This window comes from Fundulus heteroclitus, chromosome 13, assembly GCF_011125445.2.
Source record: "Fundulus heteroclitus isolate FHET01 chromosome 13, MU-UCD_Fhet_4.1, whole genome shotgun sequence".
Taxonomy (NCBI): Eukaryota; Metazoa; Chordata; class Actinopteri; order Cyprinodontiformes; family Fundulidae; genus Fundulus; species Fundulus heteroclitus.
In genome coordinates this window covers 8164270-8187766 of record NC_046373.1, presented here as the reverse complement: position 1 = coordinate 8187766, position 23497 = coordinate 8164270, and the positions used below count along the sequence as shown (strand labels likewise).

Here is a 23497-nt window from a genome sequence, read left to right as displayed (position 1 = left end):
TCGGTCTGTATTTAGTGTAAAAGTTGCCCTGATTGGAACTCCGAGGAGAGAATTGGACACTTTATGGTTTATGTAAAGCTTAGCCAAAGAAAATGTTCAACTTTGCTGAGAGTTGTCAAAAGTTAAGCTTATCAGTGGTAGGATGCATTTCATTTAGGTCAATAATTGCTAAGCCTAGTTGTATAATTGCAACTTTTAGAAATTTTTAAATATTTCCTACAGTTACTTATATAAGCAAATAAGCGTAGAGAACGAAATTTCGTTCTGAAATGCACTCTGTGCATACAAATGACAATAAAGTTGTCTAATTCTAAGTCTCTAAATACACTTTCAAGTCACACAAGCTACTAATTGTTAAAGTGGACAATACAACAGCACAACACATACAACAAATGAATGTTAAATGTCCAACAACAGTCCTTGACAAGTTGACAGTCACCGACTCACCCCCATCTCCGTACCATTAATGTAACCAAAGCATAATATGACTCTTCAAGTGGGCCCCCATTTGGCCGCCCCTTGCCTGGAGGCACCCCTGGCTACACAAAGTGCTGAACTGCTATGCTACTGCATATTTACTTTAAATTGTTGTACTCACTTTTGATCTTATCTGGTGTTGTGGATGTGTTTTCCGGTTATTGATCTACTTACCATGGTTTCATATGCTATAAATCGCTGGGAAATGCTAAAAAACAATATATGTGTATTACTACTACTGCTACTACTACTACTAGTACTAATAATAATCTACTACTACTACTACAAATAATAATAATAACAATATTTTTTTTCCTTAGCCATTAACTCGGCCATTTTTGTCTCAAATCTTAATTTTGCTATAACCATGTAAATATAAAGTAACAAAGCGCCCCCTCAGTCTGTCCCGCTTTTTTCTCCCGGCGTAGCTCCATGTACGCCAGCACGCTCGCTGTCCCGTTCCGTCCCGTCCCCCTGCCGGCCCGCGTCCTGGCCCCGCCCCCTCTCTCCTCCTCCTCCTCCTCCTCCTCCTCCTCCTCCTCCTCCTCCTCTCTGTACGGGACCGCAATGATTTAGAAGTTCAGGAATCCCACGTGACGTCACCGGGAGGGTGATGTAATGCTTCTGTAAATAGAACGTATTGTCATCGCGCTCCAGTCCAACGTGGTTCCTCTCTGGAGCGCCGCTCGTCCCTCTCTCCACTTGTAGGTAAGCCTGCGTCTACTTTTCATTCACAAAAACTTTTTAAACGGCGCAGCCGGCAGCCGGCAACGCGCACACCGGCAACCACGGAGCTTCACGCCGCTTCCTATTGCCGCTGTTTTATCCGCGTGCCTGCTAGAAACGAGCCGAAAAGTTTCCGGCGGCGGAACTTTTTTTTAAATTTTTATTTCATTTTGTGTTTCTTTTTTTTTTTTCTTTTTTTTGGGTTAGGTGTCCTGGTAAAGTGTCGCCAGCGAGCGGGTCGGGGTTGAGCGCTCAGTGTCTATTTAGGGGGGTGTGACAGCAGCCGTCACAGCTGAGCCGGCCGGCCGGCGGAGCCCGTTCAGGAGCCGAACAGGTTGTTTTGTTTTTGTTTTTTTGTTTTTTGTTTTTTTCGTGAGAACCGGGTCATGGTCCTCAAACTGGATTTACCCGCTGCTTGATTCCGACCCGAATCAGCTGTAAGCCTCGGTTCTATCTCTTCTTCTATCAAATATGGAAACTTTAAGAGACAGTAAGTCGGCACGCGCGTCTGAACAGTTTTCCTTTCCATATTAAAAGCATCAAAACCACTTGAAGTTGTGCATGTTTTTCTTTTCATTTATTGTGAAAGAGCGGAGGGGGAAAAAAATCAAGTTGTGTTTATCTGCTTTAAAATATTAGTAGTGCTGAGAGTTCACATTTAATCCCCTTTTTTTTAAAAAAAACTGGCGACATATTGTCCGTTGCTGTGTGCAGGCTTTACGCAGCCCGGATGACATCATCGTGCCGTGATGATGTAACCGCCTCTGACAGAAGGTTTTCGCTGAAAAACTGCTGAGTCTGCTATAATCTCGCACAAGTGCCGCTCGATGAAACGCCGCGATAAGAGATCGAAACGGGTTGCCGTTCCTCAGCCGGTGCTCCGAAAATAACAAGTTAAAGAGGATTTTTACGCTTCACATCCATAAAGATGTGCAGCTATGATTCCTGTTATTTCAGCTGATCATGTAAACTGCCCCCCCCCCCTTTTTTTTGTTTTTATTTGTCTGTAGACCAATCTGTTACTGGGACCTTGCAGGCTTGTTTGCTGTACTGTGTACTCAGACACGTACACACACACATACACACACACACACACACACACACATACACACACACACACCTATGAAGTCACCTCTGCCTGTCTTAGGTTGGAAAATGGGGGCTGAGGCAGGTTCCAACCTGTCAGGAGTACAGGCCCTGAAATGCTGCCCTCCCTCATCCTTCTTCTATCGGCCTCTTTTTCCTCCTCTAGTCACTCACTGCCACTTGCCCTTTCCGCTCCCCTCTCCATCACCCTTACGTTCCCCCCCCTCACTCTTTCCACTACTTATGGAAGCATATTCTGCTACTCTAGTGTTTTCAGACTCCTTTCCTTTCCCATGACAACAGCATTCGTCTGATGACACCCGATGCTTGGGGGATGGGGGGGGGGGGGGGGGCCTGAATGCTGGACGTGATGCTGGTTAGATCAAATGAGCGAATGCTTACAGCTCCCTCCGAGATGACGGCGCATAGAGAAGTGCTCTTCCCTGGCCGGCACTCGCGCTGATGCTTTTATCCCGTGATGGCTTGATGCTTTCACCGCTCTTGTTGTGAACAGGGCCCGGCGAAGGCCTAATTGCAGGCGCTACACTTTGACTAACTCTACACAGGCTTTCCCCTTACTGTCGCGTCGGAACTCCGCATTTCAATGTTGCTTGGGGGGTAATTGATGGTGAAAAGTTTTTTTTTTTTTTGTTTTTTTTTTACACAAACCAAAAAGTGTGGCGCAACCTTTTGCCCGCAACTCCAGCTTCATTTATCTCCCCACTGGCATCTCTGACCTGCATCCCCACAGCATGATGCTGCCGCCTCCGTAGCTCGCTGTGGGAACCGGGTTTTCTGAATTATGTATATAACAGTTTAACTGGCTGTGCAGATTTTCTTTTGGGTCTATCGGAGTAAAGGAGGCCGGTTACAACTTGGTGCGCTAAACTTTTGTGATTTTTCCTTGGTACGAAAAAAAAAACTACTACAACACCATGTAAGTTTTTCCTTCCACTTCACAACATTTGCTCTACTTTGTGTTATTCCAGCATAGAATCCCTGTAAGACGTGTGCCCACAGCATGATGCTGCCACTACCATGCTTCACTGCGAGGGGGTTACTTCAATATGACCCATGACTTTGTATCATCGTAACATAAAATCAGAGTAAGGTAGACTTCATGGGCACGTGCAGTGTTCGTTTCCCGACACTTTATCCGTCCTCGCCCTGAAGTGAGAAAGCCGGACGCCTCCCCTGCAGACGTACATAACGCTTACCCTCCACACCCGTGTACATTAATGTTTGACATCCGATGTGCTCTCTTTCAGTAAAACCGGCACATGAGGCTTCCTGTCGAGGCGCCACTCTGACATGTTGTCCTTGGTTCTTCTCTTTGTGTGCAGGCTTGTGGATGACATGAATGACAAACAGGACAGGCCTTATGCGTGCGGCGCCCCTGGCTGCTCTCAGGTCGGTAGGCCGCAGCGTGACCGGCATCATAGCGAGCGGAGTTCGATGATGCAGAAACAGTAGCAGATGAAAAATAAAATAAAAAATACATAAAATTGTGAATAACAACATCATCCAGAGCTCTGACGTCATTCTCTTCTCATCTGAGGAGTCAGAGATTGTTAAATACTGATAAGATTAAGAGCATTGTGACTGTTTAGTCAGATAAGAGGGATCAGCTGATTTAGTTGAGCGACTCGCATCCTGACACGTATCTTTTACCATCTCTCTATCTATCTCTCTCTCTCTCTCGCTGAATTGCAGCGCTTCCAGCTAGAGGAGCACCTGCTCATTCACAGACACAAGCATGAGATGACCCTGAAGTTCCCCCCCATAAAGACGGACATAAGTTTTTCAGGTGAGACGTTTTTTTTCATCCGCTACCACCGAGGCGGCGTCCTTGTAACCGGGAGGAGAAGGGTACATGTTGCTCTGTTTTTCTCCTCCCAGTTCGACGCGCCATGCACCAGTAAGCCCAGGCTGCACAGACTGGGAGCTGGGTATATAATAAAAAAAAAAAAGACAATATGTTATACAATATGAAATCTGATAAGCTCCATATACAGGTTTCCTTCCCTCAGGTGGTTGGTTGGCGCTGCGAAACAGAGCGGCTCGTGTTGCAGCATGTAGAGCAAACTACGTCAGGGTTAGGCCCCGAACCTGGTTCGAGTTAAAAAACAAGATTTGATTTATTTCTTTTTTTTTCAGTCTCCATTTTATGGGTGGAAATAAACAAACGAGCAAATTTCTCAACTACAGCCGTACAGTTAACGCGGAAGTATCCATCGCTGTGCCAGCAGACGTTCAGGGCACATGTAGGCAATTAAACCTTACGCGCTAAATAAAGAGCTGGATATCGTGCACCTGCATGCTCCCCGATTGGACAACATTTGCAATCGTGCCTCTAGCTGGATAAAATGTGCTGAATTCCAGCTGAATGTTTGTGCACTCATTTAGTCAGGAATGGCAGAGCTTGTTTGAATCGGTTAGCTTTGAAAAGGTTTGACGTTTGGTCCGTTTCAAAAGCTTAAAATGAATCAGCTCCATCCGTTCCAAAATCAGCTTTAGAGTGTTTTTTGGGATCATTGTCCTTTTTGAATACTTAGTTTTCTCTAATGGTTGATCTGAGTTGAGGTTAAAAACTTTAGAAATAGTCCCCCCCCCCCCCCTGTCTTCATTGTTACTGCTTTTTGCAATGCACCAGCAGCACCTGCAAGCAAACCAGACCCTCAGCATGCTGCCTCCACCACTATGCTTGGCAGCTGGAATTCTCAATTCTCAATGTGGCCAAATAGCTCCACTTTTTTTCATCGCAACATAAAGCCTTTCTCCACCAGGTTTTTTGGCTTTTATGAATGGGTTACATGTTTTATTTATCCCTGTAGGCGTCAGTATATAGCAGCAGCTACTGCTCCTCAGCGATGCTAAACTCGTTTCAAAACTGAGTGACACTGGTGTTCTAGCAGATGCCCGTTTGCAACGAGCGGGAGACTTCATTTATATTTTTTTTGGGTGGTTCTGGAGCTTTTTTCTTTTTAATTTCCTTTCTATGAGAATGTAAGTTTGGGTCAGGTGGGGGAAACTTGGACACAGACCAGTGATCACAAACAATGGCTTAAAATCCCAAACTCCTACTCATGGTTTTATGGAAAACTCCTTACAACCACTTACAAAGTGGGGTAGTCCCAGAAAACCGATTACTTTAAATGAGCTCAATTCTCCCACAAAGAATAATTTAATTAGGCATAATTACGCCAGGACCTCGTTAACAGCCAGACAAAGTGTGTGGTCCAGGTGCCACTCTCTTAGGGAAATAGTTTTGTATATTTAAGGCCGTGTCTGCATGTATTTGAGACAGTGGGTAGATTCTGGAGCGTATATGGATTAGATAAAATCCGCCATAATAAATGTGAACATGTGCATCCAATCCTTGCTTTTAAAATTAATTGAAGTGTTTTGTTGGTTCTATTCTGGATAATACATAATAACATTGTCATAACATGTATTAGGGAACGATAAGTTAATTTAGCAGTTACAGATCATTAATGTTCAGACCCCTTGAACATTTGTACATGTAGCTCTTAGTCTTTGGTCTTCTTTCCCGTTTTAATACTCAACATCTCTTAAATGCATCCTAGCGAACAAGCCTATTAACAAACCTGATGGATTAAGCCCAGCAGCAAGCTAAATGCTATTTATGCCTTCAGGAATTAAAAGCAAACCAGTGAACTACAAGCATCTTTTTAAATATGTTTGAACAAGACTACAGCATAATTATTTGTTGTATAGTTTCATTGTGAAGGTGTGACAGGATCACAATTCCACATCAAATATTCCTATTTATCATCTATTCCTGATATAAATAGCAATGACTTTTAACAGATTAATATCAGTGTGTCCTGCTTAACCAGTCATCTATGTACCACATTTACATAAAACCTGTAAAACCTAAACTCTTCCTTCTCCTGTTTCCTACGGGAGTCATGCTGTGGTTTTAATCATTTCGTGATAGTCTAAACAGGGTGATGATTACAAAATAATAAAAACTTCCCGAAAGGATGTTTAAAAAAAAATTAAAAAACACATATCGATGACAAAGCATGGTTTCCGTGTAACAGGTCTTCTTTTTTTAATGTTGCGTTCTACACCGCACATTCACAGCTGCATCAGGGCCAGGGCCCTAAAAAAAGGACAAGCGTGCGTTGGGTAACTCTGGAGTTACTAACTGAATCACCGCGAGCCAATAATATCCAAGCCGCGTAGTCAAAACGCCGCCTGTCACACGATGAGGTCTGTTAGCATAGGATCAGCTGTCTCTCTGGATGTAAACATCAGTGTGGGATCGAACCTCTGCAGACTCTCCCGCTGGGACCCACTGGCCCCCGTGTCCCACGTCCTGCAGTCTGTCTCGCCTCCTGCAGGAAATCTGGTGTCAAAACAAAGAGCCCGGCCGACCCCTGACCCCTGCATGTTTAGACGGCTCAGAGAGACAGACTGATGTTATCGGCGCGCGAGGCCGGCGAGCTCGGCTCGTCTCTCCTCCTTGCGTTACAACCCGGGCGACGGTTGGTCCGGCACATGTGCGAGCTCCAACGGAGGGGTGCATGTCGCGAGGCGAAGGGGGGCTGTAAGCCACGAGTTCCTGCAAAAATTGTTAAATTTGGCCTTTTTCTGTTCGTGTGATGTTTTCAGACCAGACCCCGACCCCGACGCGATTTCTGCAGAACTGTGAAGAGGTTGGGCTGTTCAAGGAGATCGAGGAGGAATTTCTCCAAGCCCAGGAAGAGGAGAATAACAAGCAGGTAACGTGAAAACGACTCCCTTCAACTTTTTTTGCGATCAAATTCCCACCAATATACAAGGCACGGTGCAGACCTATGCTTTATTACCGCTGGGAATTTGCTTGCGTGGTCTTGTGATGGTTTGTGTGTTGAGTGGCGGTTGTTTGTGAGGGGGGGATAAAGGGAATGCAGATAAACTGCAGATATCTGACCTGCTGCAGGAAAGACAAACCAGGCGATCGCATTCTACCCTCTAAATTAAACAACCAGCCGTCCCGCAGAGAGCCACACCTTGACGCTAGCTCCGAGTTCAAAGATACAGTCCAAGCAGTTTGCCGCCATTGCTTCGTCCTCTGCAGACACTGTCTCATAATGGGCCGTCTTGTATGAACCAGCAACACCTGAAGCCCCAGCTTCAGCTTCAGCATCCTCAGCCGCCGCTGCACCATCCCCAGGCCCATGGTCCGATGATGGCGCCGAGCTGCAGCCTGGCCGCCCAGCAAGCGCTGTCCTGCTCCTCCGCCGCCTCCCAGTCTGGATCCGTGATCACCCAGGCTCCTTCCACCCTCACACATTCAGGGTGAGTATGGCTTTACTCTGCTTCACACACAGACACCTGCTACATGTTTATTTGCGGCGCCTCGCGGAGGGTTTCACTCTCATTGAGCGTTTCCTCATTTTATCACTTTACAACCTCTACCTTGTTGGGGCTTTATGTAATGAACCAGCGCCATGTGAAGTGAAAGAAAATAATAGATGGTTTATTAAGAAAAATCTGCATTCAGTCCTCATTTGCTCTAATGAAAACTAAATGAAACCCAGTGCAACCATCCACATTCGCAGGTCACCTAATTAGTAAAAAGAACAATCCAAGTTGTATCATATACGACTATACAAACCTTGTCTTTAATTAAAGAGTGCCATTGTTGAAAGAAAGCAATGAAAGAAGTGGAACAAGGCGGAGGTTCACCTTCGAGCAGGAAAACAACCCTAATCATACACCCAGAGTCCAGACTTACTGTAAATTCCCGTCAGAATATGTGGCAAGACTTGAAAATAGCTGTGGGCTAAGAATTTTAGTTTCCAGATGTCCAAATGCCGCGTGACAGCTCTGGACAGGTGGCCAGAATGACCTGTGGATGGATGGATGGATGGATGGATGGATGGATGGATGGATGGATGGATGGATGGATGGATGGATGGATGGATGTGCAAAGCTTGATAGAGGTACTTTGTGCTTATGATGTGACAAATTGTGAAAACTTAAGATAAATGAACACTTTGCAAGGCAGTGTACTTCACTGTCGCAAAGCACAGTGCGTCGCAAAGCACACTTTCAGAAAAAGAAAAAGAAGTCTTTCTCGTCTCTGCTTTTGACATATTAGAACTCCTTCCGTCGGGTAGCGACCGGCATTTTCCTCTGCATAATTCATTACCTCATTAATGAAGCGAGAGCGAGGAGGAAAAACATCAAACGTTCCTCTACTGAGGGAACAAAGTGCAGATGGAGAACCGCTGCATCACGCCCACTCGGTCCTGTTGACTCTACCAGCTCCGCCGCCCGCCTCCACCGCCTCCCGCCTCTATTGTGTCTGTAAAAACTCAGAACCAGACTGGAGTCTCTCAGCGCCTGGGCAGCTTCCATGGCTCCCTGGTTATCGGCCGGTTTAGCTGACAGATTAGAGGAGTTCCTGTCTTTTATCCGACCAGCCCCTAACAGCTGCTCCCACTCTTCCTGACAGTTTGGCTCCGGATTTGTGAAACTAAGGAGACACTCAATCCGTGAGATTTCTGAGCACACAGGTATGCACCGGGTTACACGTGCGGAGCTGCATTTAGTAAACTCAAAGAAAAAAATCTATTTGTGCTAGCCACTGAGAATCAGATCCAAATTTCTAAAGTTAGCCAAGTGGGGGAAAAAAATCACTTAGTCTAATGTACATCCAACTGGGCTTTTGCCTGAAATATTGTGTGGGCAGAGTCATGTTGTGTAAATCACTACATGGTTTTTAAGTACTTTTCCCCACATTATTTAATATTATTATTATTATTTTTATTTGCTACACTTGGTGAGTTAGCAACATGATGAAATATCAAACAAGCTGTATTTCTGAAGCTAATTTCTAGTTGAAACTCTATAAGATGAGACAATCCAGTACCATAAAATAATGCAATACAGTAAAATTAGCATATGATACAAAATAATACTATACGGTAAAATTACCATATAATCCAAAATAATACCATACGGTAAAATTACCATACAATACAAAATAATACTTTGCTTTAAAATTACCATATGATACGAAATAATACTTTGCTTTAAAATTACCATATGATACGAAATAATACTTTACAGTAAAATTACAATATAATACAAAATGATACCATGTAGTACAATTACAATATGATACAAAATAACACTATATGGTAAAATTACCATATAATATAAAAAAAATACCATACAGCAAGATTACCATATAATACAAAATAATGGCATGTACTAAAATGACCATATGATACAAAACAATACGATACAGTAAAATTACCATATGATACTAAATAACACTATATGGTAAAAAATACCATATAATACAAAATAATACCATACAGCAAAATTACCATATAATAAAAAATAATACCATGTTGTAAAATTACCATATGATACTAAATAATACAGTACAGTAAAATTACCATATGATACAAAATTAATACCATGTAGTAAAATTACCATATGATGCAAAATAGTGCCATAATACCATGTAGTAAAATTACCATATGATGCAAAATAGTACAATACTAAGTGATATCGTACAATACCATACCACACTATATATAAAACACGACATAATACCATGTGATAGAATATAAGACGATCATGGGACATGAAATCATACCATAATATATGATAATATATGATATGACTCAATATAATGTCACCATACCATACCATAGAGTACGTACAACATGGTATGACGCAAGTCTATATAATAACATATTTCCTGTCTCTTAACTGTTTTAGGCACTTTTCTGCCCATGTGGCAGCACAAAACAAAAGATCCCCAAATTAATACTCTTTCAAAGCAAACCTGTGCAACAAAATATGATCCACCACCCCAGGGGAGTTTGTATTTCAGGCATGTGAGACGTATTCTGCCATCACTAAAACACAGAAGCTGAATGAAAAGTGTTACATTGCTGATACGGTTTGCTCTTTTTTAAAGACATTAAAGTCCTCATCTGGAATCCTAAAGACACTTTGCAGAATGACGCAGGCCATTATTTATCCCTCACCCCGAACACAGGCTTCGCATCTAAGTATTCTTACCTGCCGTTTCCTGGCCTATAAATGACTTCTGATTGGATGCCTGTTACATCTCTGCTGGTGATTAGGTGAGTCAGTGAAGTAAGCTCCAAACATCTGCCCCGGCTCAGGCAGGCCGTGACAGGACAGCGCGGAGGGAGCTGACAGTCAGTTACGATGCAATAAATCAGTGCCAGTCCCAGCCAGACGTCGTGTTAGTCAGTGAAACCAACAAAGTGTTCCTCAATGAAGCCTGTACCGTAAGCCTGACTATTTCCAGCGGTGTTTATGACCTGTTACCATGGCATCCGGGTTTCTGAGTGTCTGACCGTGGGCCCTGGAAAGCTGTTTTGGTTACTTTGGGAAGCGCTGTTTAGGTTTGTCTGCGCTGTGTTGTATGCTGAAGGAGACGCAGGCTCCCTGGTCCAGGGACGACGTCATAGCGGATGACATCAGGGCAGCCACGCCATCCGATTGGCCTTAAGCCACAACGGTCAAGTCAGCAGCGCACGGCATCGTGGGTTATAACTCCCTGCCGTGATCCCTGAGCCTCTGTCCTCCCTTTCAAGCTGTCACTTTTTTTCATTATGCTACTTTTACTTTAGTGTCTTTTTCATTACCATCTCAACTTGAAACCTTTTGTTTCACCCCCAATTTGTACATCATGTTATCCTCCACATGTCTTTAATAATGCCTGTAAAGCAATTTTGTTTGTTGAAGGACATTTAGCTGTTGCCAAACTGAAAGTTTTTTTTCATACTGGTCGCAAACAATATATATTTCTAGATGTGTTATATGTTTGCAGGCACAGATTTCTACACATTATTTATAGAAAGGCATCGTCTATATATCTATTGCATTGTTCCCTTTATTCTAAAAGGTGTCTAGGAATAAAACTTAAAAAAAATATATTTTATGTTCATGCTTTGCCGTAAGAAGACTAAAATGGACAACTTATCTTTCGTGAAAATAGACCATTTGTTTAAAGTCAGAATGAAATTGTATTGCATTGACTCACCAACGGACAGCATGTTGACAATGAAATGAAATATTAGATAAACGTTTTTATGAAAAAATAAATAGAAAATAAAAATGTTTTCACACAGTAGAATCATCATGTTTACCTGTTAAATTTACAAAGTGGTTGAGCGTTAAGTCTCTACTTAGGAGAAGTTAGAAAACCCAAACATAAAGCCCCCTTGAAGTGGAATCCTGACGTGTAAATTTGAGCTCGACAGCGCATGCAACATGGAAGTAGGGATGTGCAGGCCTATATATATATATATATATATATATATATATATATATATATATATATATATATATATATATATATATATATATATACTTATAAACATTTTATATGAGATTAGTTATTTTTTTTTAAGATTCATTGCAATATTTGCTCAATGTTCATTTGCTATTTGTTGCATTTTTCATTTAAAACAAGTGAGAAATGTTTTTAACTATTAACAATTTTGGACTGCAAGCAAGCCAGCATGTTCACCAGACGCCTTTCTTCTACATCACTCTGCTGCTGTTGTCTGTCTAGTGAGGACGGCAACTCTTTTAATTAACTTGCATCATATAAATTAGCCAACACAGTCACAAAGGTGACAACCTGTCACGAGCATATTCATGCCTCTTTTTTTTTTCCATGTGGACTCGGCCATAAATGTTTCATCCTGCGCCTCTCTCTGAAGCAGAGCGGCTGAAACATTAGCTGAGGAGAGGTGCCTGGACTGACCTGTTTTTCTTTCTTTCTGTGTGGCTGACCGCAGGCCGGCTCCCGGGGCCCTGTCCTGCCTCCTTCAGATGCGGAACAGACACAGACAACCTCTGCCGGCCTCTCTGCCGGGCACCCTGCCAGACCCCGCCATGCAGGGGGCATCTGCTCAGCACATGACCGTAAGTAACGGAGGCCCTAGTGCTCACGTTCACACAGTCTCACCCACGCACGATTCATCGTTTAATGGGGGGGGGGGGGACTACTGGTATGAGCAGTGCTCCCAGGTTCATAAACAGTTACAGCTGACTTTGACATTCTCGACACTTGGATGTCTTAATCGGAGGTGTCAGATATTAGGAGACGGTGGCAAATACAGAAGTCCGTTCTTTTGATTATGAACAGATGCCGTTGTGTCGTTTTCTCACGGCTATAGAAAAAAAAAAAACCAACAACAACACTTGCATCAATATTTATTCAAAAGCAAGAGCAGATGTCTTGTGCTATGGGCATAGCAGCTCCTGTTCAGAGCCCCTCCTGTTGTTCCGCTCAGGTACATAGAACTGTTCTGACTATGGCACCCAGCTGCTCGTCAGCATTTAAGGAACTATTATCAGCTATTACACCTTCATGCAGTATTTCACGGGATGTTAATCCTAACTGCTTTAGTTTGTGCTCTTGTTAGTGGTTTAGTCACGAAATACAGATAATACGTAATGCAATGTGATACAATACACTGCAATTCGATATAATATATAATACAACGAGATTTGATAGAATATGGTACTATATAATACAATAGGACATGACGTGACGAGATACGGAATCAGAATCAGCTTTATTGGCCTGTACGTATAACAAAAATAAGCAGCGTCGTCTTATACGTAAGATTAGAAAAAATTGCAACAAAACTGAGCCTAAATAAGGTAGAAAGAAAAAAATGTGTTTAAAACAGATAAATAATGTCAAATATACTAAGAAATAAGGGGGTCCCGAGATGATTTGATACTGATGTACAAAAAGGATTTTGTATTTCTTTATTTGTGAAACTGGTACTAAATTACAAGACGCTCAAAATTCTTCATTATAAACCAGGGGGAAAGCTGCACTTTTTGTAAGAGTTCCTATATAAATACAACTGTATTCTCATGATTTTACAAATTTTTCTCAAAATATGACCCACCCTCCAAAATGGGGTCACTAGTCTATGGTAATGTTATTTTCTGGGTCGATTATTCAGCTCTACACTCAGGAAACTGACCTGAATTTATCAGATAACTTAGTAAAAAAGGAGTGATTTCATTTGGGCTGAAAATTATGACCATTTTCAAAATAGGGGTGCACTATATGGACTTTATATTTTAGCGCGATACATTGTGGTTTTATTGTGATAACGATAAAAGTGACGATAAAAGAGTACTTACAGCTTCTTGGAGTCTTTTTCAGGTAACTGTGGCTGTGACTGCATGTCAATTATTGCCCAATAAGCACTAATCCTGTCCTTAAAAGCATTTAAAATGTGACATATATTAAAACAAAATTCAAAATATGTTTCGTTAGGGCTCAAGGTACATTAAGAAATGTTTTTTTTTTATAGACTGCACACAGTAAGTGAATTATTTCTTATTTCTTACTATATTTTTGAATTTATTGATATTTATTGATGGTCTCAATAAACCAACAGTGGAGAAAACTGCAAAAATAACAATCCTGACAATACTGGCTGTTTTGGGGGTTTTCAGACACCACTAGTTGGATTTTGTCGTAGTCAAAATAAATCCAAATTCTTATCACGATAAGGAATTTTTCCAGATAACGATAAAACAATACGATACAGGCCCAGCCCTATTTAAAAATGTGAATTAGTGTCAAAAGCAGAGCCAGTAGGGAAGAGGGGATTGCTCCTGAAGAAATAAGTGAGCCGTTGTAATAAAGTGTAAACAAATAACCATTTGTTTTAATATAACTGCTATGTATACCCATACAATATCAGTGACCCATTATTTATATTTTTTATCATTAAAAGTAAGATTGTAAATACACAAAGCTCACAAGTTGAGAGGAAATGTGAAATAAATTTACACACACACACACACACACACACACACACACACACATATATATATATATATATATATATATATATATATATATATATATATTTTTTTTTTTTTTTTTTATTATTATTTTTTTTTTATTTTAATTTTTTTATAATAATAGGTTGTTATCTTAAGTGGGCCGGTCTGAGGCATGAAACTCCGGGGCTGAAAATGAGTCCCACTCTGGCCTTGGCACCACAGTGAATTTATTTTGAGACAGAGACTGGATCAGGATGCACACAAACAATTTATACGGCAACATACCGAATATCGCACATTTAGAAATAATCAAACACAATGGGTGTGTGTGTATGTGTGTGTAGGCGGAGGTGGACAAATAAGGTATTCCTCCACAGTTGATAAATACCGAGTATCTCTCCCTGTGGTGCATTTTGTCTATCCAAATGAAACCTATGAAGCTTTACCCAGCGGAATTGGCAAAAGTCAGACGTCAGCCAGGTCAGCTATATATCTAACATAGGAGCTAATTTCCTCAAACACAGATTGTCATATGATGACAAACAGACTATGAGTAGCCGTGTCTCCGGTTGCTTTCGTATTGTATCAGACATCTGTTATTTACCATTCAGAAGCTGCTGGTTTATTTTTGTAGCTCAAGCACACACCATATGATTGCAATCTGTATAAGGCTGTGTAGCTTCAAATTTCAGATAACATGAAGTAGCTCTATGGCGTCTGTGATTTGTCCCATAGCATTATGGTGTTTCTATGCATTGCTAAACGATTAGACTTGAACTGTGTGCGTACTGCCGAAGGCCCCTGCCTCTGTTTTAGCGCTTTCATTTCTAATCAGCCTAGAGAGAAAAGTGACGGTAACTTAAAGTTAAACTTTTACAGGTAATTTCAGTTTACATGTTCTCTGCCTCAGGGGATATATTGATTGTTCTGTTAATCTCTACTGGGTCATTTCTTTTTTATTATTATTATTTTGCAGATGTAAGTAGATTGAATTTCCAAAGAACCCATGGGAAAACCATGAACTTGCCTAAAGTCGACCTTTTTGTGTTAATTCTCACTAAGCCCTGTTAGTGAGAATTAAAGGAACAGATGGCCTTTACTCTAAGAAGTCTTTTGACTCTAAAAGTCTTCTGGACTATGTCTCTGTCAGCTTTGCCCACCCAGAGACTCAACATGTCAGCCATTCTTTCTTAGCAAAAGAGCTGAAGTTCAATCAGGCTAGATGAAGAGAATCTGTGAACATTGATTTTCTAACCTTGCCGCAGAATCTTAAAGGGATTTAGGTCTGAACATTTACTGGGCCATACCAATGCATAAATATGTCTTAATCTGAATTATTCAATTGTAGCTACAGCTGCATGTTATGAACTTTTTGGCATATTTGTATTTAGTTTCTTGACCAGAATCAATGACCAGAAAATGTATTTTTACAATTACACCAAGGTTATATTTTCTTTCTGCGAACCTTGTCATCTTAGCAGGGAAGACTTTTTGGAAGAGAGGAGAAGAGTTAGTAGGGCTGGGCGATATGGACCAAAAATCATATCTGGATATTTTTAGGCTAAATGCTAATATACGATATTTATCTTGATATCTTTTTCTTTTCATAGAGTATTTATCAAAAGGCATCTCTGATGCAAATATTTATCCCAAATGTCTCAAAAGCATATTTTCTAACAAACAGCTGTAGATAAAAATGAGAAACAGCTGAAAAATAACCTGCTGGAATAAATCAAAGTGCAACTATAATGCAACATAGGCCATCTCTATATAAACGACATAGTCTCATCTTATACTTCTTCTTAAAAAAAAAATCTAGATATTTTTAAATGCTTGATATATTGCCAAGTCCTGGAGGTTAGCGGAGAATAGAATAGAATAGAAAGATAATTTATTGGTGCACAGTTGGGGAAATTCAGGTGTACCAGCAGCAAAGAAAAAATTTACAACATTAAAAGAAACATACTCAAGAAACTAAAGGTGACTTGTCGTGCTTCCTTTTAAACATTTAGGATAGATCTATGGGCTTTATGAAACATGGTCATTACCTTTTCTGCAGATTATCATTCTCAGATAATCCAGGCTATGTACAGATGCCTAATGAAGTGGTCGCAGTGGAGTGTGGATAGTGCAGCCTGCTCCACTGGTGGAACCCTGCAGTTCAGGAAAACCAAACAGAAACTTACCCAACATGGTCGCATACGGCCTTTAATGGCTTCTCCTGGGTGACCCAGACTACCAGGAAAGTTGAGAAGCCGCAAAACCCCTGAACAAAGCAAGGTCAAGAATGAACGATCTGGAGACCCGTGAGCTGTCTTCAGGACCATCCTAATCTACAAGGTACTGGAACCCGTGGCGTTGGCGTCAAACATTCACAATGTATCAGATGTCAAAAGCTGGGAAGCCATCAATGTCCTGGGTGGCTGGAAGAGGTTCTTAAAAAGGCTACAAAGAAGTGGTGGAGACGGGTTTAAGCTGCTGAACACCGAATGTGGGGGTGAATCCTCAAGGTGTCAGCAGGTTTAGTACAAAAAGCAGATGGGCTCATACCTGACCTGCTCTTACGACTGTGTCTGAGAAAAAGTTTCTTGGAGACAGACTTGAGAGGAATGTTGATTTTTTTTTTCTACCCTCTGGAAGAATCTTAGTCCATAAATGTAGGACCAGATATTTTAACAACAGCTTTGTTCTGACTGCTGTTCCAGAACTAAAAAAAGCTAATGTTATACTGCCTCTCTCATTTGATTTTAACCATTGAGCTCTGGTAGGTATGAGTGGACAACCACAGCGGGCCGTGGATTTAAGGTCCTGATTCATGCACTATCCAACTCTGTCTCGGATTCTCATGAGTTGATAGGTGTTGCGGAAATCAAGTTCAAGTGAAGACTCGTGCAGTGGCCTGAAGGCACAGAGGAGTAGAAGTAAAGGTTATTTGTTTTTTTTATGGTGATTTTATTGAGGCCTTTGTAGTCACTGCATGGTTTCAAAGGTCCATCCTATCTGGCCATGACGAAAAGCCCCGCTAGGAGTGGCGACAAAGAGTGACAAATGATGCTTGCAGCCAGTGACTCACTTGTCACAGAATATTTCTCCGTACCTTCCCTCTCTATTTTGGATAAGTTACATAAAAGATACAGAGCTGGAACCTATTCACTAATCAGGTGACTTTTAAAGGCAGCTGCTTCCTGTTGGTCCATCTCATACAATTTGTAATAACATACATGGAAATGTGCGGTTGTAGCATGACAAAATGGGGAAATAAAGTTAAAGGGGTGTTATACTTTTGCAAGGCTTTGTAGTTATAATCCTAAACTGTGCTGTGGGTGTGTTTAAAAAAAACCAAAAATCACATTTTTTACTTGGGCCGACTCCTATGATGTAAAACTTTAATCTCTCCTGGCGCACATAAATACACCCTGTAACGCAGGTTTATTCTCCCAGATCTTCAGCATTGTAGCTTAGGCATTATCCAAGCGTTATTAGGCGCTATTCATTCCAAGGTGTGAAATGGGACGCTGCTTCTTTAAAAGCCACAGGAGGTTGCATTAACATGCCTCTGTTGTACAGTAACGGTGCACTCATCTCAAGTGGAAAAATAAACATTTGACAAGTGGATCAGTGTTTCGTGTAAAGTTTTATGTCTTCATTCACTGATCCCTCTTGACAGAAATATCAAAGTGGTGTGTCATCTAGACCAAGAAGACCCATGATGTAATCGGCCGCGCCAGCGTCATGGTGTTTGTATGTAGTAAACAGAGCTGAAATACTCATGCCCCGTCCTGCTACTTGTGTGTTTGTTTGACTGGCGGCCTGGCTGGCTGGTAGAGTTGGCACGGACATCTTGATGACCTCATTCTTGGCATCGGCTAAATGTGCCCCCTTTTTCTGTTGCTGAATGATGAAGAGAGACAGGCATAAGGGGAGAGAGAGAGAGAGAGAGAGGGAGAGAGGGAGAGGGAGAGAGAAAGAAACTGCCTCTTCTCTTAAAGAAATATTGTGTAGCTGCAAGCAGATAGCAACATTGCCAGGCATGGGGAGTTGGGAGAGGGAGGTGATGTCATGCTCCAAACATGACCTCTCCCTATCTCGCTGAGTGTGGGAGAAAGGTGAGATGAGGTTTAATTTAGCTCGTACAGTCGCTTCAGTCAGATGATACACAGAAATAATTAAGTGCGAAGGCATCAAGCTGCAGATGGCAGCATTTGTATGGGAACACATTATCCCTCTTATCGGCGGTTGTCAACACTGCCGGAGATAGTAAGGAGAAACTCTGATAATGGACGAGAACAGTTAGTTGTTTTTGTGAAGGCCTTTAGTATGTTTTCAGACGCTTCAGAAAGATGTGATATAGGAATAAAATAACAAGCTGTGTGCCCTTTGGGTTTAGCGTTAATCTTTGATCACTAATGTACATATTGTTAGTAGTTAGTCTACCTTTACACTGGAGCAAGAACACCCTGCAGGATCACGATGTTGGTCAGAACTGAGCTAAATTTGGAATACCTAATTTTATTGTGAACGTAATCAGGAAAAGCTGCTCTAAGTATTAGCCAAAAAAAAAAAACTCACAACTTCCATTGAACTCTTGCCAAAAAGTGTACCTGCAATTTGGAGGTGTGTGTGTGTGTGCTTCCCCCAGATGGAATCTCTATTCCACAACGAGCTCAGCACAGACAAGACTATCTATCCAGGTGATCTAATTGTGGCGCACAGCAGTAGGTCTGACAAGTATGGAAAGAGATTTTGTAGAATGTGTTTTAAGTAAAGAAGTAGACAAGTAGGAAGAACACTTAAAAAAAGTAGAATTTGCAGACTACAGAACTATTTCATCAGTATAACAATGCAATTTACAGTCGTATAATGAAAATGGAATAATGCTGATATAAATAGTGAAAGGAACTGGTCCAAGAACAGAACTATGAGGAACACTCTTGGAAACGTGATGTAAACTAGTAGATTTTTTAAATGCTACTGATTCACTTTAGCTATCTTTAAGTAAGGTGTAACTACTTTTTATCATTTATTTATCATTAACTTATTCAAAAATGTAATTTTAGAGGAAAAAACTTTTAGGAATAGGAAGCATTTTGGGTCTTTAGGTGAATAAAACTTATATTCATAAAACTCATATTCATAAAAAGGTCAGTAAATTATCACAATCTGGCTGAAACATTCACTTAATACAACTGGTTTTGCGAAGTTTGCAAATTGACTTCCCAGTGGAAATACGCACATTTTCTTTTTTTTAAAGTTTTATTAAGTCGTTATTACCATTATAGCTTAAGAATATGACATTTTTGATATTTACTAAAGATAAATAAGCAAGCCTTGAAGGAGATCATGATCAGTGACGATAAATGCTAATTTTCCATCGCTTCAATGCGTGTCTGTCTAGTATTTCGACACCATAGGAAAATAGGTAAATAACCCGACTAAGCTAAATAACGATCCACCATTGGCTTTATTTGTTTCCTATAGAGTTTTATTTGTTTCTCATATATATCATAACACAATTCGACCCCCAGCAAAGCCAGGCTGTCTCAGATTTTTTTCGACATGTCAAATAAAAAACTCTGTAGCATTAGATTTGTAAATTAGAGATGCTATATGTGCTCTGACACTACTGAAATGGAATTTATGCAAGTGCGACCCAGATGTACGGATAGTAAAATTACTTAATCTCATTCTACACTATGCAAAAACTCTGTCTGCACTGATGAACATTCACTTATACTGGCATGGCAAATCCTTAATAGGACTGAAACTGATGACAGACCAACCCATTTCTCATTAATTCAACTAATTATTATTTGATCACTCATGGGCACAAACAGACTGTGCATTGAGCGTTGAACTTTCATTATGATCGACATACATGGCAAGAGAAAGAGCCAGAGCTACAGCGTCTTAAGATTTTTTTTAACAAGCTGGATAGCCTGATCTTTGATTGTACTCTTTTTGTGCTCAGAGACCCAAACAGACGATGGGGCATCATTACCCACATCAACACCCAGGAATGCTCGCCATCAACAACCCCGTGCCATCCACGGGTCACATGATGGAGATGATGTCACAGCGCAACCATGCCCCTCCACTACAGCAACAGCAACACCCCCATGCTTATCATCCCCACCATCCTCATCACCATCATCATCATCATCCTCCTCCTCCTAATCAACCACCACAGCTTCCAGCTCCGCCCCACCCCTACCAACAGCGATGCAATGCTCCACCTCCACAACACCTGGGAAGCACTCAAAGCCTTCAGCTTCACCAGTCAGGGAATGTAGTGCACTCTCATTCTCACCAATCACCACCATCGCGCCTGCACCAGAGCTCCCCACCTGCACCCCCACTGTCTGCCCCACCACAGGTGCAATGCATTCTAAGAAATAAACTCTCTATCTGTGCTGTATTTGGGCTTCGCTTTAACGTAACCTTGTGATTTTGTCTTTTCAGTTATCACCAGTTGCACAACAGATGCAGCCATCCCACTCCCAGCATGCATCGCAGGCAAGCTGTAGCGGCGGCAGCAGCAGCAGCAGCGGGAGCAGTGGCGGGGGAGGAGGGGGAGGCAGCAGCCGTCGCCGACGAACGGCGGAGCAGGACCCTGATGAGCGCAGGCAAAAGTTTCTGGAGCGTAACCGGGCTGCGGCAACCCGCTGCCGACAGAAGAGGAAGTTGTGGGTGTCGTCACTGGAGAAGAAGGCCGAAGAGCTCACGCACACAAACCTGCAGCTACAGGTGGGCGATGCTCTGCGGTCGAATTGGCTCGCAGAGTGAAAGAATGCAGACATCAAGGATACAATGTGTTGCAAAACTGACTTTCTTAAAATGTCTCAGGTTGCAATCGCAATCTCTATTTTATTGTATTTTATGTGATAGACCAACACAAAGTGGCACATGATTGCAGATAAATGTGCAAAGGATGCATGGTGTTTAATAACCTTTCAAGAGCTAAAAATCTGAAAGAGTTATATGCATTTGGATTCGGTCCCCCAAAGTCAATATTTTATAAACCAACCACTGCACTGCAAGTGTTTTACAGCTTTACACATCCGATAACAGAAATCGTTGCTTCTTCTTCTTTGCAAAACAGTGCAAGCTCAGTTAGATGAAAACAATTAGGAAAATCTGTTCTCCAGTCCTGCCATAGATTCACCGCCACTCTGGGTCCCTGAGCAAGATCCTTAGCCGCTGCATGCTCACCGGGCGCCTTGATTTTAAATAATTTTATTGTAGTCCTGTTTTAATGTTTAGGTGAACCCACCCCACCCTTTAACTTTTTTTGCAGCCTCATACAGGTTCTTTAATGGATTTTCCAAAAATTTTTTGCTCCGTCCATCTTCCTGCTGTACTTTTGATCAGCCATGTTCATTGTCCCAACTAAAAAAGATTCATCCCCACAGCATGATGCTCCCACTACCATGCTGTGTTCACAATGATGTCTACTGTTTATCTCCACATAGAGCGTTTAGGCCTGTAGGACACTTTCCTTCCTCTGTGCAATTATGTGCTATGTGTTGCTCTGTCACATACAAGTCTAATAATATAAGTTAAAGTTTGTGATTTCAATGTGTCCTACTGTAAAAAAAAAAAAAAAAAAAAAGGGTTATGATTACTTATACAAGGCATCACACTAAGCAGATCTATCTGTATCCCCAGAACGAGGTGACGTCACTGAGGTCGGAGGTCGGCCAGTTGAAGCAGATCCTGCTCACCCACAAGGACTGTCCCGTCACTGCTCGGCAGAGAGAGGCACAGGGGTACCCCAGTGAGTAAACCCCGTTACCCTGCCCCTTTGTCTAGACAGCCCAACAGCTTTCCCAGATCATCGTCAATGACCACTGAGGTTATTGTTCAGGCACATTATTCCTCTGAGGTGCAAACAGACGAATACTACACGGCTGCGTGTTGTTTTTCGTCGCAATAAAGCCCTTTTTCTGTTCAGTCAGAGACCTTAAACTGTGTCCCACAGCACTTTGGGATAAAACCAGCAAATTCTCCCAAGTATCCGTGATGCACTTTTGTTTCTCAGGAGAGTCGATCAAAAAATATCCTTCGCCATTATGCTACAAAGAATCGTATATGTTGCACTCCAGGCAGGCTAAAGTGTATGTCCAACATGAACTTTAACTGACTGTCATAATAAAAGTTACAAACGGCTGTTATGCAATGATAGCCTGTGTTATATCCATATATTTCCATTGCTGTCTTTTTTTACCTGTATGTACAGTATTCATTTGTCGCAATTAAAAAGAATGTGGTTTCATACTACGTGAGCTGCGGCTGGTGTTTCTTCGTCTGTTAAAACGCGCGAGACGACGCTCATTCCAAGAGTGGACGACGCGAACGTCACGGGTGACTTTGACAGGTGTCTCTGTGTCCATCTGCAGGGGTGAGTCCAGGTGGGAGTCCCACCCCTGCAGATCCTGAGACTCATCCGCACGCCATCCAGCACAACAGCGTTTCCACCTCGTCGACGGCCGCGTGCGACGCCGGGCACGGCCCCCTACCCGCGCTCTAATCCCCACTGAGGATGAGAGGGCTGAACTGGATGAGTGGATTCATGAATCCGTACGGACCCAGAGCTGTTGTCACTGCCGTCTTCAGCAGACATTTTTAATATCAGGTGCAAAAACAACAACAACAACAAAAAAAACTAGCCTTGTTTGAAAACTCTGATGTCAACTTTGGTCCTTGTGCTGGTGCGGAAAATATCAGACGCTGTTTACATGGATCCAACCTGCACCTGTGACTCACGGGCCACGCTCACGCCGACAATCTCAGCACGTCTTGCACTAACTTTCATAAAGCAACTCCTGAACGACACAGTGCCTGCAGAAGTACTTTTATGTTTGTGTATATAGAGACAGACGCAAAGCGGTGCATAACCGTGTGCGAGGAAGAAAATGTTTTACCAAAAACATTTGAAACGTCTGGCATGCATTTATTTCTAACCTTTTTTTTTACCCTGACACCACAACGTAAAGTCTGGTTGCCCTTTATAGAGTTTAGCCAGATGCAATTTAATCTAAATAAAATTACTTTCCTTTCCTTTCCTTTCCTTTTTTTTTTTTTTTTTTTAAAGGTACACCCCCCCCCCCCCCCCACACACACACACCCATCCAACCCCACACCCAAACAAACAATTCCTAGTGTAAAACATGGTGGTGCCATTAGTGATGCTTTTCTTCTGCAGGGATGTGGAAATTGGATAGAGTTGATGCAGTTTTCACAGTGGATGGAACAAAATACATGGCAATGCTGGAAAAAATGAACCTGCTTGAGACCCATCCCAAAAGCCTTACTGCCATAACAGCCGGATTAGGGAGGCGAAACGCAAATGCCGCACGTTTCAGATTTTCAT

The 23497-nt window shown here is 41.9% G+C and overlaps 1 protein-coding gene across 4 annotated transcripts; it reads left to right on the top strand.

Moving 5' to 3' along the window:
• The first annotated feature begins 1097 nt into the window (after positions 1–1097).
• On the top strand, positions 1098–23202 carry LOC105934333 (cyclic AMP-responsive element-binding protein 5). 4 transcript variants are annotated; one of them, XM_021322403.2, is made up of 10 exons: positions 1098–1185; positions 3633–3699; positions 4003–4096; positions 6931–7040; positions 7415–7599; positions 12105–12231; positions 20096–20500; positions 20587–20871; positions 21793–21901; positions 22524–23202. In XM_021322403.2, the coding sequence occupies exons 2-10, from the start codon at positions 3646–3648 to the stop codon at positions 22652–22654; spliced, it is 1500 nt and encodes a 499-aa protein (XP_021178078.2). In that variant the 5' UTR covers positions 1098–1185; positions 3633–3645; the 3' UTR covers positions 22655–23202. The 4 variants fall into 4 exon arrangements, with proteins under 4 accessions (XP_021178078.2, XP_021178079.2, XP_012729726.2 ...); XM_021322404.2 differs by having other exon boundaries at positions 7379–7599; XM_012874272.3 differs by having other exon boundaries at positions 1161–1181; positions 7379–7599.
• The last annotated feature ends 295 nt before the right edge of the window (positions 23203–23497 follow it).